This window comes from Monodelphis domestica, chromosome 2 (assembly GCF_027887165.1).
Source record: "Monodelphis domestica isolate mMonDom1 chromosome 2, mMonDom1.pri, whole genome shotgun sequence".
NCBI classification, from domain to species: Eukaryota; Metazoa; Chordata; class Mammalia; order Didelphimorphia; family Didelphidae; genus Monodelphis; species Monodelphis domestica.
Genome location: NC_077228.1, coordinates 488,855,648 through 488,872,540, shown reverse-complemented (window position 1 = coordinate 488,872,540; position 16,893 = coordinate 488,855,648). Strand labels below are relative to the sequence as shown.

General features: G+C 38.8%; 1 protein-coding gene across 1 annotated transcript in view; it reads right to left on the bottom strand.

Moving 5' to 3' along the window:
* The window catches only part of PTGFRN (prostaglandin F2 receptor inhibitor), an 85,663-nt gene that overhangs the window by 46,232 nt on the left and 22,538 nt on the right, over nt 1-16,893 (bottom strand). The window contains exons 2-3 of the mRNA XM_007485261.3: nt 8,908-9,276; nt 5,699-6,112 (exon numbers count right to left, since the gene is read on the bottom strand). Coding sequence (XP_007485323.2) covers nt 5,699-6,112; nt 8,908-9,276 — 783 coding nt within the window. The remainder of the gene's footprint in view (nt 1-5,698; nt 6,113-8,907; nt 9,277-16,893) is intronic.

Here is a 16,893-nt window from a genome sequence, read left to right as displayed (position 1 = left end):
ATTTACTGAACATAGGGATGACATGGGCAGATCTGCACTTGAGGAAAATGACTTTGACCATGAGTGGATGATGGATTGGAGGAGGATAGACTTGAAGGCATGGAGACTGCTAAACAATGTGGGAAGGGACTGATCGCTTTTTAAAAAGAAGGTAGCATGGACTTTCAATGTATTTATATTATAGAATTTCAGTTGTAAGGGATGCCAGGGGTCATCACTTGAACAGGAATCCTCTCTTCCAGCATTCTAGAAAAAAGATCCACTAGCTTTTGCAGAAAGATCTTTAGGGATTGGGAATTCTCTACCTGCTGACAGCCCATTCCATATTTAGGAATATCTGTTAGGGTAAAATTTCCAGACAGTTTGTTCTATCCTAATCCTACCAGTTGTTTCCAGTTTGGTCCTCTAGGGTGGAATAAAAGATGAACTTCTCTAGCACAGCTGTTCAAATAAAGACAATTACTATGAGCTTCCTGTGTCTTCTCTTCTCTAGATTAAGCATCTCCCATTCTTTCAGTTGACCTACCAATGAGGCATGGTGTCTAGTCCCCTCATTGTCCTATTTGCCTTCATGTGGAAAACCTTCAGCTTATCCAGGTTCTTCTTAAAATGTGGTGCTCAGAGCTGAACTCAATAATTCATTTGTGTTCTGCCCAGGGCAGAGTCTGAGTAAACTATCGCCTCCTACATTCTAGACATTATGTTTCCATTAGGGCATCTTTGACTGTGGTGCTAATCTCCTGAATATGTAAACCATCATTTTTTCCCTTTCAAAAAGATTTGATCATCTCAGTATTAAGTGAAGAAGCTCTAGCTGAAAGCTACCTACATTTGCTACTGTTAAATCCAGTGACTATATATAGGGTGGAAAGAAATCACAGAGAAAATGCTGGAGTTAGAAGATATGGGTTCAAATTAGCCTCTGTCAACTACTCAGATGACCAACCTCTTCTAATTTCAGTTTCTTTATTTGTAAAATGAATTGGCTGAACTAGATGGTCTCTGAGTTGTCTGTCAGTTCTAAATCTAGGGTCTAGGAATACTTTTAAGTTTAATATTCACTATTAACATGTTCTCCATCACTTTCTTAAGTCTAAGCAAGCAGCAAAATAATAAATCAAGACCAGATTTGTAGCATTTGCTGATTTGCTGGGTGTAAATGCTCACACTGGAAATTTCACAACTGGATCTTATAAGCCAGTATAAATTGGTTCCAGCATATGCCCTGTATTAGAATAATTCTGCCTCCAAAAGAAATGCCTCAGAATTACAATTCAATATTTGAATAGATCTTGAGAAGTCATCTAGTCCAACTCCCTACCATTCCTATTTAATTCCCCATTAGAATATAGGTTCTTTTTTAGGAGAGATAATTTCATTCTTGGGCCTGGCATGGAGGAGACACTTCAATAAATGACTGATTGATGTTATCTTCCTGCTTCTGCCCTCCCAGTCTGAACCATATGGCCCTTGTGTTTGTTAAAAGAAAAATGAGTCTGATTCAACCCACCCTCATTTAAAAAAAAATGTTTGAAGATGGCACTGATGACAAAGGGAACTCCATAAGTCTCTTTTATTTTATTTTTATGGTGACACTAACAATGGGGTTCTCTTTGAACAGAATCTGAAGGATAGAGAACATATTTTCTTCTTGGATTAGGAGGTAGGGGAAACCAAGACAATAAAAACTGTATAATTAATGCTCATATGTTCTAAAATGTTAGCTCAAGAAACATTTATTAAGCACCCAATGTGTGCAGAGGACTTTGCTGGACCTTGGGGGAGATAACAAAATTTGCTTTAAGAGCCCATAAGTTAGCACTGAGTTAGACATGTTAGAGGGAATATCCACCATTATGGAATAAGAGATCACCCCGAGCAGAGGTTTATGCTGAACATTATTAGAAGCCATGAGGAACCTGAGGAGCTCCCAGTTGGATCAGGACAGCTCACCTAACCTATGACAGGCATGGGCAAGTCTGTGCAATGTGAGAGGTTACTGGGACAGCCAGCTTCATGGGAGTCCAAACAGCCTTGGAGAGAATGAAATGCAAGGAAGTCAGGGTACACACTCAGAAAGGAATGACTTCAACGAGCCCAAGACGAATGCCTTGAGTAAAGCAAAGCCCTCAAAATGATTTGATGGCATGAAACCGGGCTGAGTACAAGACCAAGAGACACACTATCCAATAAACTGTGATATGATTAGAAATCCAAATGCCACAGAAAAGACTGAACATAGGATTCCTTCATGCATTAGAACAAACCGAATGTGTAAAAGATGAGGAACTCTCAGTTTTCGACATCGGGGATTCCATGTCTTTTTGCATACTCTATTTCATCTATAATAGCTTCCACTCAAGAAGCTCACTACTTATCCACCTACAAATTAGTACATCAGCTTGGAGGAGGGAGGAGAGGAGGCAGCTTGGTGGAATAGTGGTTAGAGTTCAATCTGGCCTCAGACACCAGCTGTATAACACTAGGCAAATTACTTAACCCTGTTTGCTCCAGTTTTTGCATTTATAAAATGAGCTGGAGAAGGAAATGGCAAACTACTCCAGTATCTCTGCCAAGAAAAACCCAAATGGGGTCATGACTAGTCAGACATGACTGAAAAATGACTGAATAACAAAATCTCTATGGAGTTTCCTGTTAAGTGCCTTGCCCAGGGTTACAAATCCAGAGTCAGAGAAGCAGGATTTGAACCCGTCTTCATGACTCTAAGCCCAACATACCATCCACTACATCCAGCTACCTTTACTTAAGTAGTATTAAAATCAATCTAAGAAGTTATATGTCTCCACTACTGGAGGGAAGAATGAAGAGTTCTTGCCAGAACTCCCATTTGAGGGGGACACCTAAGCCAGCCATCACTGCATTTCCCACCCACCTACATTCCCTTGGAATTTTACATCATAGCCTAGCACCTTCCCCCATTAGAATGTATGCTTCTTGAGGTCAAAGACTGCCTTTCTTTTTCACTCTTGTATTCCTGGTACGCCTGGTCCATAATAGGCACTTAATAAATGTGTCTGATTGACCATTTTTACCATATAAATGCAATAGAAGGAGATGTAGTTAGTGGAATTGAAGGTCAGTAAAGAATTACAGGAATTTCCTGTTTAAATGAAAAAGGTCATATCAAACAAATTGAGGCACATGAATGTAATAGAGTATCACTTCTCTATAAGAATTGATGAACATGGGGTGGAGTGGTGGGGAAAGGAGTGGATAGCTAGGTGGTTTAGTGGATAGAAAGTCAGTCGTAGAGACAGGAGGTCCTGGGTTCAAATTTGACTCAGGTACTTCCTAATTCTGTGACCTTGGACAAGTCACTTAATCACTACTCCCTAGCCCTTACTGTTCTTTGGTCTTAGAAACATTATTTAGAATTGATTCTTAGACAGAAGGTAAGGGTTTTTTTTTTTTTTTAAAGACTGGATGAATATGGAGAATAAAGACAAGCATAGGAAGGCATAAACCAATATAGAGTGAATTAAGCAGAATCAAGAAAAATGACAGCAGCAATATAAATAAAAATAACAAAAACATCAGTAACAAAATTAGTATGACAGTTACACGGAATAAGTGTGGTCCTAAAGAGATGAGAAAATGTATCTCCTTCACTTATTTGCTGAGGAGGATGACAATGGGTATGGAAGCTCCTATATACTGTCAGACTCAGTTGATCTAATTGTTGGTTATATTTAATTGGGTTTTTTTTAACTCTCATTTGTTTTTATCCTCTGTTAAGGGAGATGATGGGTCTCTATGTAGGAGAAGGGAGAAGGAAATATGTGAAAACAAAAGTGATGGAAAAACAATAAGTATAATAAAAAATTAAGAGAAAAAAGTGGAACAAACTAGTGAGGTAAATCTGAGTTCAGGAAGTAGAGAAATACTAAAAGGGAAGAAGCAAAGGTTTCCCTTCACTTGAAGTCTTTAAACAGAAGCTAGTAGCTTTTTTTTGGTATTTTATAGAGAGGATTATATTCAGGTTATGTTTTAGAATAGATGGTCACTGAGGTCCTGTCCATCTCTAGGATTTGTTATTCATCAGAGAAACCTTCATGGAGGTCCAAGTGAGATTGAACAAGAAGTGGTAAGATCAACCCACCATTTGTAAAGAATATGGAAATCCCTTGAAATAGTGTGTTGAGAACTTTATTGTCCTTTTAGGTACATGAGGATGAATGTTATGTTCGTGCTCTGTGCCAGATCCAGGTCCAAGGAACCTGAAGGCTTGATAGACAGAGACAAACCAAAATTGGGGCCCCTAAAGGTACTCCTTACAATAATTACATATGATAGTGCCATGGAAACTCACATCTTGATTCACTTGTAAATATAGACTTCCTTCTATATAACATTGATCCAAAAAGTAGATGGGACTAAGGACAAAGGGAGGAACAGAAATTTCCTAGAGAAATATGCTTTACCATTCACAAAAATCAATCACACGTATTTAGAAACTCCTGATGTCAACTTCTCAGATACTGTACTGTATTTACCAATACAATAATCCATAAGCTACTTACTAAAACTATACCATATCCAGTGACATTTGGATAGGGAATTTTCATATGTCTGTTAAGATTTTCACCATTGAATCTTCTTTTACAGTACAATGAATATGGAAATATGTACTGCATGATAGCACATGTATGATATATCATATTGCTTGCTGCCTTGGGGAAGGGGGGAGGCTGGGAGAGAATTTGAACTGCTAAATGTCAGAAAATGAATCTTAAATGTGTCTTTTTGCAATTGGGAAAAAATACAATTTTAAAAAGAGAAAAGAAAAAACGATTTCCCCTACTGAGCTAGATAGATCTAATCAGGAAGTTTAGGGCAGGGGTCCCCACTGGGCCAATCAAGAAAGATAACTTTGATAACAGGCTTATATCCATCACTCTCGAGTCACTGTGGTACAGTAGAAAGGCTCAGCAGTCAGAAGACTTTGTCGCCATCTCTAATGTAACTTACCTGTTTGACCTTAAGAACATATCCATGCCTCAGCCTCTTTAGTTGTAAAAATGAAAGGGCTGGATGTTGAGGTATCTTTCAGCTCATCCTCATGTTCTATGATCCTGGGCTTAGCTCCATCAACCTCACTAGGACTTTAAAATGGAAGGCATAGATAAAGGGCAGAGAGGTGGCTCAGTGGATGCAGAGCCAGACCTGAAGATGGGAAATCCTGGGTTCAAATTTGGCCTCAAACACTTCTGGGCAAGTCACTTAACCCCCATTGCCTAGCCCTTATCACTTTTCTGCCTTAAAACCGATACTTGGTATTGATTCTAAGATAGAAGATAAGGCTTTATTTTTTTAAATAGGATTTAAAAAAAATTTTATAGGGAGTAGTAAGGCAATGGAAAAGAGGATATAATGGTGGTAGTTTATGTCCCATTCAAGGTCTGAATTTCTCCTTTCTTCCTTTCCTCTCCCAAAGACTTAAAGAATCATAGGATCACAGACACAGAGCTAGAAGGGGTCTCAGACACCATCTAGTTCAAGCTCTTCACTTCATAGCTGAACAAAAAGAAGCCTAGAGGATTCAAAGAGTCAGTCAGAGGTTGAATTTTAAGTGAAAAGCCTGGAGATTCTCATCACCAGAAGCAAAAGTCCTCTGGTCTAGAATACAACATCCCTGACCAAGAAACAAACCACAAACAGATATAGGCTGTAAACCCACCTGTGGGCTCGATTGTCACAGTGGCAACATCCACGCTTTTCTCTTGAATTTCTTGCCATTTACCCTTCTCTCCAATCCACTCACTGACCACACATCTGTAGGTGCCCTGGTCTACCGGCAGCACCCGAGACACAAACAGTCGGTAAGTATTATCGCCAGTGGTGTCCAGACGCAAATCTCCGCTCTGGTAGCGTCTTTCATACTGTGGGCCAGGATGGAACCTATTCTCGTGGGTCAAAGAGAGGATTTTCTGCCTGGCAGGGCCACGATGGAGCTCCCATGTCACAGAGAGATGTGTATGTTCCAAGGAGGTGGAAGAGGCAGAGCAATAGAGTTCAAATGAGTCTCCGTCCTTCAGGCGCAGGGAGGAAGCAGGCTGAGATTTTGAGCTCACTTGCAGAGCATCAGAGAGCACTGTTTCAATAAAACAAAGCTGTTAGGAATATCCAGCACCATATGTAAAAGTCTAAGACCAATTCTGCAAGCACCAGGCACTCTGGCCTTTTCTTCCTTGCTGGGAGCCTGGGCCACAGCTACTGGGGCTCAATCACAGTTCTGATACCAGCCAGCATGCAGCGGGTTTTCTCTTCTCCCTTGTCTCCTACCCTGAATTGAATACTTGAAACCCTATGCCCCTAGTGCCCATTCTCATCCCATCTACTCACGGAATATACCCCATTGAAGATGTGGGATTCTAAAAAATTATTCTACTGTGATCCAGATGATGGAAGAGAACCTAAACTGAATCATAACAATTCTAGCAGCTTTCAATGAAGATAATCTCAAGTTTTGCTCTGGAGTCATCCTTGGGGCTTTTCAAAAATTTAGAATGAAATCACATGAGAGAGAATTAGAAAAACCCATGATCCTAAGCTTACCATTAATGCTCTCTTAATCCTGCCTCCAAACCCCAGAGGGAGGAGGGAAAGACCCACTCTGAAGGCAACCAGGGGGGATTTTCTGGCATTGTCCCAGCAGAATGTAAGACCTCTGAGAATAAAATTCTCTGGATTTTGTTTTCATATTCCTAGCACCAGCAGAGTACCTGGCACACAGAAGGCACTTAATAAATGTTAGTTAACTGATATAAGTAACCATTGAGAGAGACTAATTTGTGGAACACAAATACTACAATTTTCTTGGTTCTAATTTTTTTTTAGCTCTTTTTCTGGGCTGGAGGGATGAGGAGTAAGTCCTGTGGTTCAAGAAGGAGTAGGTAGGATCCATTACTTCAAGATTCTGTTCCAACAATGATTCTAACACAAAAACTATTCTGATTGGATGACTGGACATCTGATGATGATTTTTCATGAATACAAATTATTTTAACCTACTCCTGTATATTCCTATCTATTTAACCTAGGTAAATGGGAGAAGAGCATGAGGAGCATCTGAGGTGTAATACTGCAATGGTTTCTTCTCCTTAAGCCATTAATGTTACCCAATCCACTTACTTACATCTAGTCTAAAACTTGGGCCTCAGTGGACATTGGTATTTTCTTCTTGAAAGTAAGTCTCTTTCAATGAATTAAAATGCACACCTTCTGAGCCTTCTTCTCTACTCAAGGAGTCCTTTCTAATCCTCTTTCACTCTAGTGCCTCCCCTTCATTGATCATCTCCAATTTATCCTGTAACTAGCTTGTCTGTTGTTTCTCCTTCATTAGACTATGAGTTCCTTGATGAAGGGGATTACCTTTTTACAAATTTAATTAATTCATTTGTTACATTGAAATATCCAGATAACTCCCTCTCCTCCTCACATTTGACAAGGCACCATTTGAAAAAAAAAAATATATATATATATATATCCTGTTTGTTTCTATTTATCAGTTCTTCCTTTGAGGGTAGACAAAGGGATCACCTTTTGTCTTTCTTTGTAACTCTAGCATTTAACATAGTATCTATTATGTAATAAACATTTAATAAATGTTTGCTGACTGACTGGCCATGCTGCTATCCTTTTACCTTTTAATTATTATAATTATTTGAGAGACTGCTAGATGGCTCAAAGGATAAAGCACTGGACCTGGAATCAAGATGATCTGAGTTCAAATCTGACCTCGGACACTTACTAGTTATATGACCTTGGGTAAGTCACTTAATCTCTGTTTGCTTCAGTTTTCTGGACTGCAAAAATAGGGATAATATCAGCATATAGTTTCCAGAGGATCAAATGAGACCCTATTTATAAAGCACTTAGCACAGTGCCTAGAACCTAGTAGGTGCTATATAAATGTTACGTATCATCATTATTATTATTATTATTATTATTATTATTAATAGTGGAAATAGTAGAGCTAGTAGTAGTGCTAGTAGCGGCAGTAGTAGTTGTAGTAATAATAGTGGCAGCAGCAGCAGTAGTAGTAGTTGGTAGAAGTCATTTGTCTACCTAATATAAAATGCCTGATTGGAAATCAGAAGAACTAGGTTCTGCTTCCTCCCCTGACACTATGATCCCAAATTACTTTCACATCTAAAAGACAAAGTTTCCTCAACTGCAAAATGAGATATCATCTACTCCATCTACTTCATGGGTCCATCAAGGATGAAGAAGAGAAAAGCATAAAACAACAGGCTGAAGGGACCTTGGAGATCATTGAGTTTATCCTCTTAGCTAAGAAATAAAACTGAGATCAAATGTCTTGTCTAAAGTAATAGGTAGATGGATAGACCATTTCTTATGCACTTGTGCCAGATTGTCTGGATTTTACCAACATGCCTCAGACACCTTCTTTCTGGAAGATCCCTCCATCATGTTGGTTGGCCATCTTCCCCCACTGGTAGTATTTTCCAGTTCCTCCATTTTGGAGGAGGTCCTAGGAGAGCCATTTTTCATTCTCCTCCCAATTCCGCTTCAGATTCTCTGAACATCACATGCCTCTGCTTTAAAAATCCCTTACTTTTTGTCCTAGTAATAACTCCAAGACAGAATGACAAGGGCTAAGCAAACAAGGCTAAGTGACTTGCCCAGAGTCAAATAGCCAGGAAATGTCTGAGGCTCGATTTGAACCCCACCTTTGCTAACTGCAAACCTAGTGCTTTATCCACAGCATCACTGGACAGCTACGAAATCTTCTTAGTCCCTTTTTAAAGTCAAGGGAGCTAGGACCCACAGAGGGTTAGCCTGAAGTCCCTGTGCTGGTAAAGGAAGAGAGAAGAAGACAAGAAATCAAAGCTCTCAGTGGGATGACTCCTCTAAAGAACATACCTCTCACTTGCACGGTATCATCATAGTTTCCCTGGACGGTGGCATCCGTGCTGGGGGTGGAACATTTGTACTGCCCTTGGTCAGCAGCCTGGAGATTCTTAATGCGGAGTTCCACAGCATCATTACCGATTCGTCTCAGCTGGATCTCTCCTTTCTGCAGCCGTTCCCTGTATGGCTGGGCTGTGAAAGCTGCCTCCCATGTGCTTACTATCTCCACAAAAAGAGTCCCCGAAGAAGAGAAACTCCAATCAAAGTTCTGCTCGCTGGGGCCTTCATAGTCACTGACATTGCAGGGAATGACCAGCTCTGTACCCTCCACTCGAACAAGGTCGCCAGTGGGGATCTTCACTATTCGTCCTTGGCAAATAGCTATAATGAGAGGAAAGACGGACTTTCAGTCATTGAGTTACCCCAGAAACAAGAAGACAAGATTTTGGAGGTTCCTGGGCTTTTATACTACATATGGACATCTGGGCCTCCAGAATACATCAAATCAGCACCTTGAATCTTAAGAATCTAATTCCCTTCCCGGAGGGAAGAGCAATGCTTCTTGACCAGGACCTAAAGCCACCACACTCAGGAGATAGAGTCTAACAATTACTCCTGCAGAACTACGATTATAACTACTAAGGACCCTGAAAAGGGAGTTCTTGCCACCAAAGTCCTTGGCACTATCTGACATGACTATTATCTGTGGAAATAGATTTAAGAAAAAAAAAGCCCAATGAACAGCTCAATTTTGGAAAAATATGGAAAGACTTACATGAAAGTATAAAGAGGGAGACAAGTAGAACCAAGAGAACATTATATACACAGCAACAGAAAAATTGTTTGAAGAATGACTTGTGCGTGTCCACCTTTAGAGAAGCAATTGATAAAAAGAAATAGGTAAAACATAGTTTTATATATACTTATATCTTTTTGTCAAATAATGCCTTCTCTAATGAGCAGAGGGGAGGGAGGGAGTTAACTGAGTATCTTAATATTTTAAATGCTATGAACAAATAAATAAATAAATAAGTTTTGAAAAAAGAAAAAAAAAGCCTGACCATCTGCTTTGCCTCTATACCCTAAGGACTGTGAGATCTTTCCATTTGACTTGCGGCTGAAATCTTCCATATGGGTTATCTCCTCCATTAAAATGGGTTCTCCTTGAGAGCAAAAGCTAGCTATTTTTCTATTTGTGATCTTGGTGTTTAGTCCTGTACTTAAAAAAAAAATACACATACACACACACATACACACACACACACACACATATAGATATATAAAGTACTTAATAAATGCTTTTTTCATTCATATATTCATTCCACAAGATAAAAACTACCAAAATCTGTAACTTAAGGAAGAAATGCTACTGAAAATCATTTCATTAAGGTTTAAGAATTGAACTGAGGAGGCAACTAGGTGGTTTAGTGGATTGGCAGCCATGCATGGAGATAGGAAATCCTGGGTTCAAATCTGGCCTCAAACATTTCCTAGTTGTATGACCCTGGGTAAGTCACTCAATCCTCATTGCCTGGCCCTTACCACTCTTTTCCCTTGGAACCAATACACAGTGTTGATTCTAAGATAGAAGGCAAGCATTTAAAAGAAAAAAAGAGAGAGAACTCTACTAAGTAAAATCTACCCCAATTAATGAATTCCATATGCTCAGTTTGCAAAGACTGACAAAGAAGAAAGGGTCTTAAGTGAACCCTTTGGGAAAGCTTTATTTTTTCTTGCAGTTTCTCAGTGACTCTTTAATATACTGTCATGCTTTTAGGGTTTACCCAACCAGAAGGGATTCAGTTCATCAATTACTATGCCCCATCCCTATTTGCCTCGCCTCTCTTCTAGCGCCCTTTTCTGAAGATAATCAGGATGTGATTTTCTTTGACTCATGGCAGTTTTTAACTTGAGAGCCATATCTAATAATAAAATGATTAAGCAATGGTTCCCTGGCAGGTTTTATAGTTATAATGTCAAAAATATGATGATCCTACTGTGCTTTAATTGTCCGTTCTAACTCCCTGATCTAGAAGTAATGATAAAAGGCAAGCAATTTATAAGGACACCTATGTTCCCATTTCTACTGGCAAATCTTTTAAAGTCCTTGACAATAATAGATTTAGGTGGAAGTTGGCCAGGGAGGCAAGGCAAGGGAGTTAGGCAAACATTTAATTGTTTTATTAATATTACTACCTCTGTATACTCTTCTTTTGCATATAAACTGCAGCATGAAGAAATTGGAAAGAAAAAATTGAAATTCTCTTGATATTAATTATGTTCAGGATCATCAAGTGCCAGCATAAAGTAGAGGCTGTACCTGGACTAGTACCAGAGATAGTCACAGGACTGGGAGTTTCCTGGGTCTGGATTCCAGATTGGCTTTATCATGTCAGTTGCTATGAATTCCCATACAAATTAGACTTATTCTGCAAAGGTAATACAAAAATGTATCCCATTCAACTAATATCAATGATTTTTGGAATAGCCATGCCATTGAGGGACCTAGATGTATCAGGCTTGATCTGAACTCAGATACTGCTGTGGGCACTTACTAGCTGTAAGTCAATAACTTCTTGTGGCTCCATTACTCATCTGTAAAACAAGGCTGGTTTCAATGGCTACTAAAGTCCCTTTCAGTTCTAAATCTATGATCTTATAATCATTGATACCAAGAATTAAGAAAGGTAAGTAGGCTGCCTGAGGTTCCTATTTCATTTACCTCTAGAACACATAAATGGGGTAAGTAACTACTCCCAACCTTTTCCTTGGGAGAGGAAAGCATCAGGCATCTAGTTTCTAGACAAAGAACTACAGAAACACCAATAATCTCAATACTCATCCTTAGCCAACATGGGAAATCATTAGAAGTCAAGGAATACTACTAGATCATTTATCTGCCTTTCTCAACCCCCTTCTTAAGAAGTATATTTTTATTCCTACTGTCATCAACGTTACTCTTACTCAGTACATCAAGAGTGTATATATAGCACTTGTCAAAGTTCTTTGCAATCATTTTTAATCATCATCTTAGTTTTTCTATCCCATTAAGCCTCTCCATAGAAGCAGCAAACTGGTTTTCCTCTTCCAAATCACCTGAAATAGGTACTGGCAGTTATGTCACAACCTATATATATATATATACATATGTATTTTTTTTAAGTCCAGCATAGACTTTGCCAGAAGTGTGACTGATTTTCTTATCAAAAGACTGATTTTGATTCTATTATGCAAAAGGAACCATGGGAAGACAGGAAGATGAATAAAAAAACAAAGAAACCTCAGACCTCAAGAGGCTTTACAAATATCCATGGTAAACAAGATAAGATGTGTGAAAAGAATGAGATGTAGAATACAGTAGCCACTAAAAAGTGTCAGATATCTATCTAATGCTAAGGAATTCAAGAGACGAAATGTTCACAGAGAGTGAGACTTGCCTAGGGTCAAAAAGTTAGGTAACAACAAGTCCAGAAGTAGTTATCCTTCTATCTCTTAACTTAATACTTAATACTCTGCCTATGACAGTAGAGAGATGGAAAGAGAGAGAGCATTGTGGCAGAAGTTAAGGTTGCTCGCTGTCTAGCTTAGCTGTGTATATGTGATCTTAGGCAAATCAGTCCATCTTTCTAGGCATTAATTTTCTTATCTGTCAAATGATGCTCTATCCAAATTATCTCTGATATTCCATGGTATTTTTGAAAATTTTATGCTATAGCTAGGAATGGTAGTACCTGCTTGGGATCCCTGCTTACTGAGGAGGCTGAGGTTGGTGGATTGCTTGAGTTTGGAAGCTCTAAGTTGTAACAGGGCTAATGGCAACTGAATGTTCACACACTAAGCTTGGAACCAATTTGTCAAAGGCTAGAAGCAGTGGACTACCAGGCTGCCTAAGGAAAGATGAACTTGTCTAGGCTGGAAATGGAGCAGACTATAGCTTCTATGCTTTTCAGTAATGGGATGAGACTGGTGAATGGTCTGCTGCACTCTTCTAGTTTAGATGAGATAGGGAAATCCAGTCTCCTCTAACCATCCACTCCTAGAAGAAGAAAAAATCTATGTGCATCAGTATTAATCAATCTATTAATATTGATAATTGGCAAAGCAGTCTCAATATTAGTTAAGGTTTCCTAATAATTGTAGTTGTTATGTTATTTGCAGTAGTGTCCAACTCTTGGTGACCTCATTTGGAGTTTTCTTGGCAAAGATACTGGAGTGGTTAGCCATTTCCTTCTCCAGCTCATTTGACAGATGAAAAAACTGAAGCAAAAAGGGTTAAGTGACTTGTACAGGATCACTCAGATACTAAGTATTTGAGGCTGATTTGAACCCAAGTCCTCCTGACTCCAGAGCTGGTACTCTATCCACTGTACTACCTAGTTGTCCCCCAGGGTATTGTACAGAGGGTCTATTGCTGGAAAATAGGCCTCTCTCATTGTAACCCAAGAACACATTAGCTTTTTTGGTACCCATATCACATTACTGATTCCCATCGAGATCATAATCCATTAAATTCCAAGGTTGGGGATGGTGGGTCCCAACAAACTGCTGTCTAAGCATGCCTCCCACATTCTGTACTTAAACATTGATTTTTAGAACCCAAGTATAAATTTTTACATTTATCTCTACTGATTTTCATCTTATTAGATTTAGTCCAATATTCCAGACCGTTACAACCCAGGATCCTTTCTGGATCCTGATCAAGCAACTAGCTATCCATCTCAGCTCATTGTCATCTACATATCTGATGTCAACCATATCTTTATTCGAGGCAAAAAAAGGCTGCAGATGGAGAAATGAAGACTTCAAGGAGCCTTTGAGCTGGAACACAAAGAACAGAAGGATTTCAGTAGGCAGAGATGGAACAGAAAAGGAAATTCCAGGCAGAGGGAACAGTACAAGCAAAAGCATAGAGGTAAAAAGCAGGGGCTATATTCAGAAAGTAATCTAGTTTGCCTAAAGGATAATGTGTAGGAAATGGAGTAAAGGGAGATAAAGACTGAAAAGGAAAGTTAGAAACAGAAGCCTTTGAATGCCAGGAAATTGAGTCTGAACTTGACTCTGCAGGCAATGGGGAGCTCCTGAAGGTTCTTACACATGAGAATGACCAGATCAGAAATGTGCATTAGGAAGATTAATCTGACAGCAATGTACAGAAACGATAAGGAAGAAGAAAGACTAGAAGGAAGGGAAATTGTATCATAATGATATAAGCAAAAAATAAAATAGAGAGGGTCTGAACTCAGATGGGAAAAAATGAGAATAGCTAAGGGGAATATTGCACCAGAGGCATTTTTGAAATAGGCTCCATGTACCTGAGCAACTGATTAGATGTGAGGGTCAAAGAAAAGGGAAGAATAAATTATGAAGTCAAGACTTCCAGACGGGGAAAGTAGGAGGACTAGCATAAATAAAAATTAAGAAGTCAGTAAGAATTGAGATTTTTCTTGGTAATTTGTTTTGAGGAGAATGGCAGGACAGAAGCCCAGAAGGAAATCAATTTCATTTTAAAAACAGAGAGTTGACGATGTTGGTAGGACATCCAAGGAAAAGCATCCAATAGGCAGCTAGAAATGGAAGGCTTGAACTCTGAAAAGAAGCTGGTCCAAGGTTGTAGAGTTGGGAGCCATCTATATAAAAGCTGATAAGCTCCTGGAGGGCAGGGAATGTTTATTTTTTTAATTAAATTTAATTATTTAAAATTCTTAGCAACTAGGATGGTGCCTGGCACACAATACCCACTTAATAATTGTTTATTGCTTGATTAATAAATGAGTTTGTTGAGGAAGATTGTGTAAGGAGAAAAGAAAGGGGAGAACGAAACCTTGAGGAACATTTATATTTAGGAGGCTGAAGAAAAATCAGGTCAGGAGACCAGAGAGGTGGGAAAAATAGGAGAATGATATTGTCCAGTGGAAGAAAGAAAATTTTTTGTTTGTTTGTTTGTTTTAAACCTTTACCTTCCATCTTAGAATCAATACTCTATTGGTCCCAAGGCAGAAAAGCAGTAGGGACTAAGCAACTTTCCCAGGGTCACATAGCTAAGAAGTATCTGAGGCCAGATTTGAACCTAGGACCTCCTATCTCTAGGCCTAATAAGGTAAAGTTTTAAGGAGGGAGAAATGGTCAGTAATGTCTAATGAAGACAGGTCAGAAAAGAAAAGGATTGATTTAGTCCATAGGCTCTGATGATTAGTTTATTGTCAGTGGCTTTGAAGAGAATAATTTCAATAAAAAATTATTTCACTGGAAACAAAACAAGGGGTACAGGAGAGAGGGAGTGATAAAGAAGCAATGACAGCAAATACAGATTATTCTTTCTAGAGGATTTGAGAGCAAAAAGAAAACAATAGCTCAATAGTTCAAATGGGGCAACAGGATCTAGAATGGGTTTTTTTCTTATACAGGAGACTTTGAGTATGTTTTTAGGGAAGGAAGAACTGGAGTGTGAAAGATGAAAGATACAACTAACTGACTTTGCTACTAAAAGCAATGAAATGATCCAGGACAATTCTGAGGAACTTATGAGAAAGAATTCTATCCACATCTAGAAAAGGAATTGTTGGAACAGAAATGCAGAAGAAAGCATATGATTCATCACTTGTTTATATGGGTATATGATTTGGGGTTTTGATTTTAAAAGATTACTTTATTACAAAAATGAATAATATGGAAATAAGTTTTGAGTGATTATATATGTATAACCTAGTGAAATTACTTGTCAGCTCCAGGACAGGGGAGGAAAGAGGGGAGGGAGACAACAAGAAACATGTAATCATGGAAAAAATTTTTCAAAATTAAATTAAATTAAAAAAAAAAAGATAAAGATACAAGAGGCAGACTGTCTTAAGGGAACAAGGTGTTGAAGGGGTGGGAAGGGATGGGCATCAAGTGCCCATGAGTCAGTTTAACTTTGGAAAGGAAAAGGGGAACTTCTTCCTAAGATAATAGGTAAGGAAGAAGGATGAATGAAGATACAGAGAAATTTTAAGGAAGACAGGAGTTTTCATGTTGGATGCCTTCTCCCTCAAATGAGGTAGTGAGGTCAGATGTCAAAAGCAAAGGGAACAAGAGATAGATGTGAGTATTTTAAACTGTGGGGTTATAATTCAATAAGGAATCAACCTGAATCATAAATAAAGTTTGTGAAGCAGCTATATGTATCTGGTTGAAGGCATTGAACATCCATTAATGGTAGTCTCCACTGAACACAGTTTAGGGGATTTGATCTTTTTGTTAATGCTTTACATCAACATTCAGTAGCCAAAGAGCACAGCAAAGACAAATGCAGTGAGAGTGAGCTAGGGAAAATAAAGGGCTCAAGAGACACTAAGATACTAAGGAAGCAGGGTTGAAATGGCTGCCTATATATAGACAATGGGGGAGGAGGGCACTGAAAGCTCTTAAAGAAAAAGCAGGAGTGACAAACTGGGAAAATGGAAAGGGAGAGGTCAGTTAGAAGGAAGACTTAATGAAGGCAAGAAGAAGATACCACTGGAGTGAGTTGGTGGGAAAGGTAAGTCAGTAAAGGGAATTTAAGGAATTTGAGATCTTTTGAGCAAGAAAAGTTCTGAATGATGACAAGGCCCAGGGTGTGTCCCTGAGATAATAATCAAGTTTATTATTCTCTAAGGTCAGGTTACTTAGGCACTCCCTTATCCTGTGCTTGGGCATGAAATAATGAGGAAGTGTGACTGGATGGGAACACACAGGAGCTTAAACCTTGTTCCTCCTCAACACCTAAATAGCAATTTTCATCTGTAGCATTATCTCCAGTGATTGTATTTGGTCACTTGTATCTAAGTTGAATCATTAATTATGCCACCATAATAGTCAAAATGTCCATTTTACAGATGAGTGGATAATATAACATCTGCCAAAGTCAACAGAGAGTTAATAGAAGAGCTGAAGCTGTTGATGACCATATCTGTCTCCTCTGTGGCCAATGAAATTATGGATCATAAACTGAGAATCTATTTCATACCCCCCTCCAAAACATTC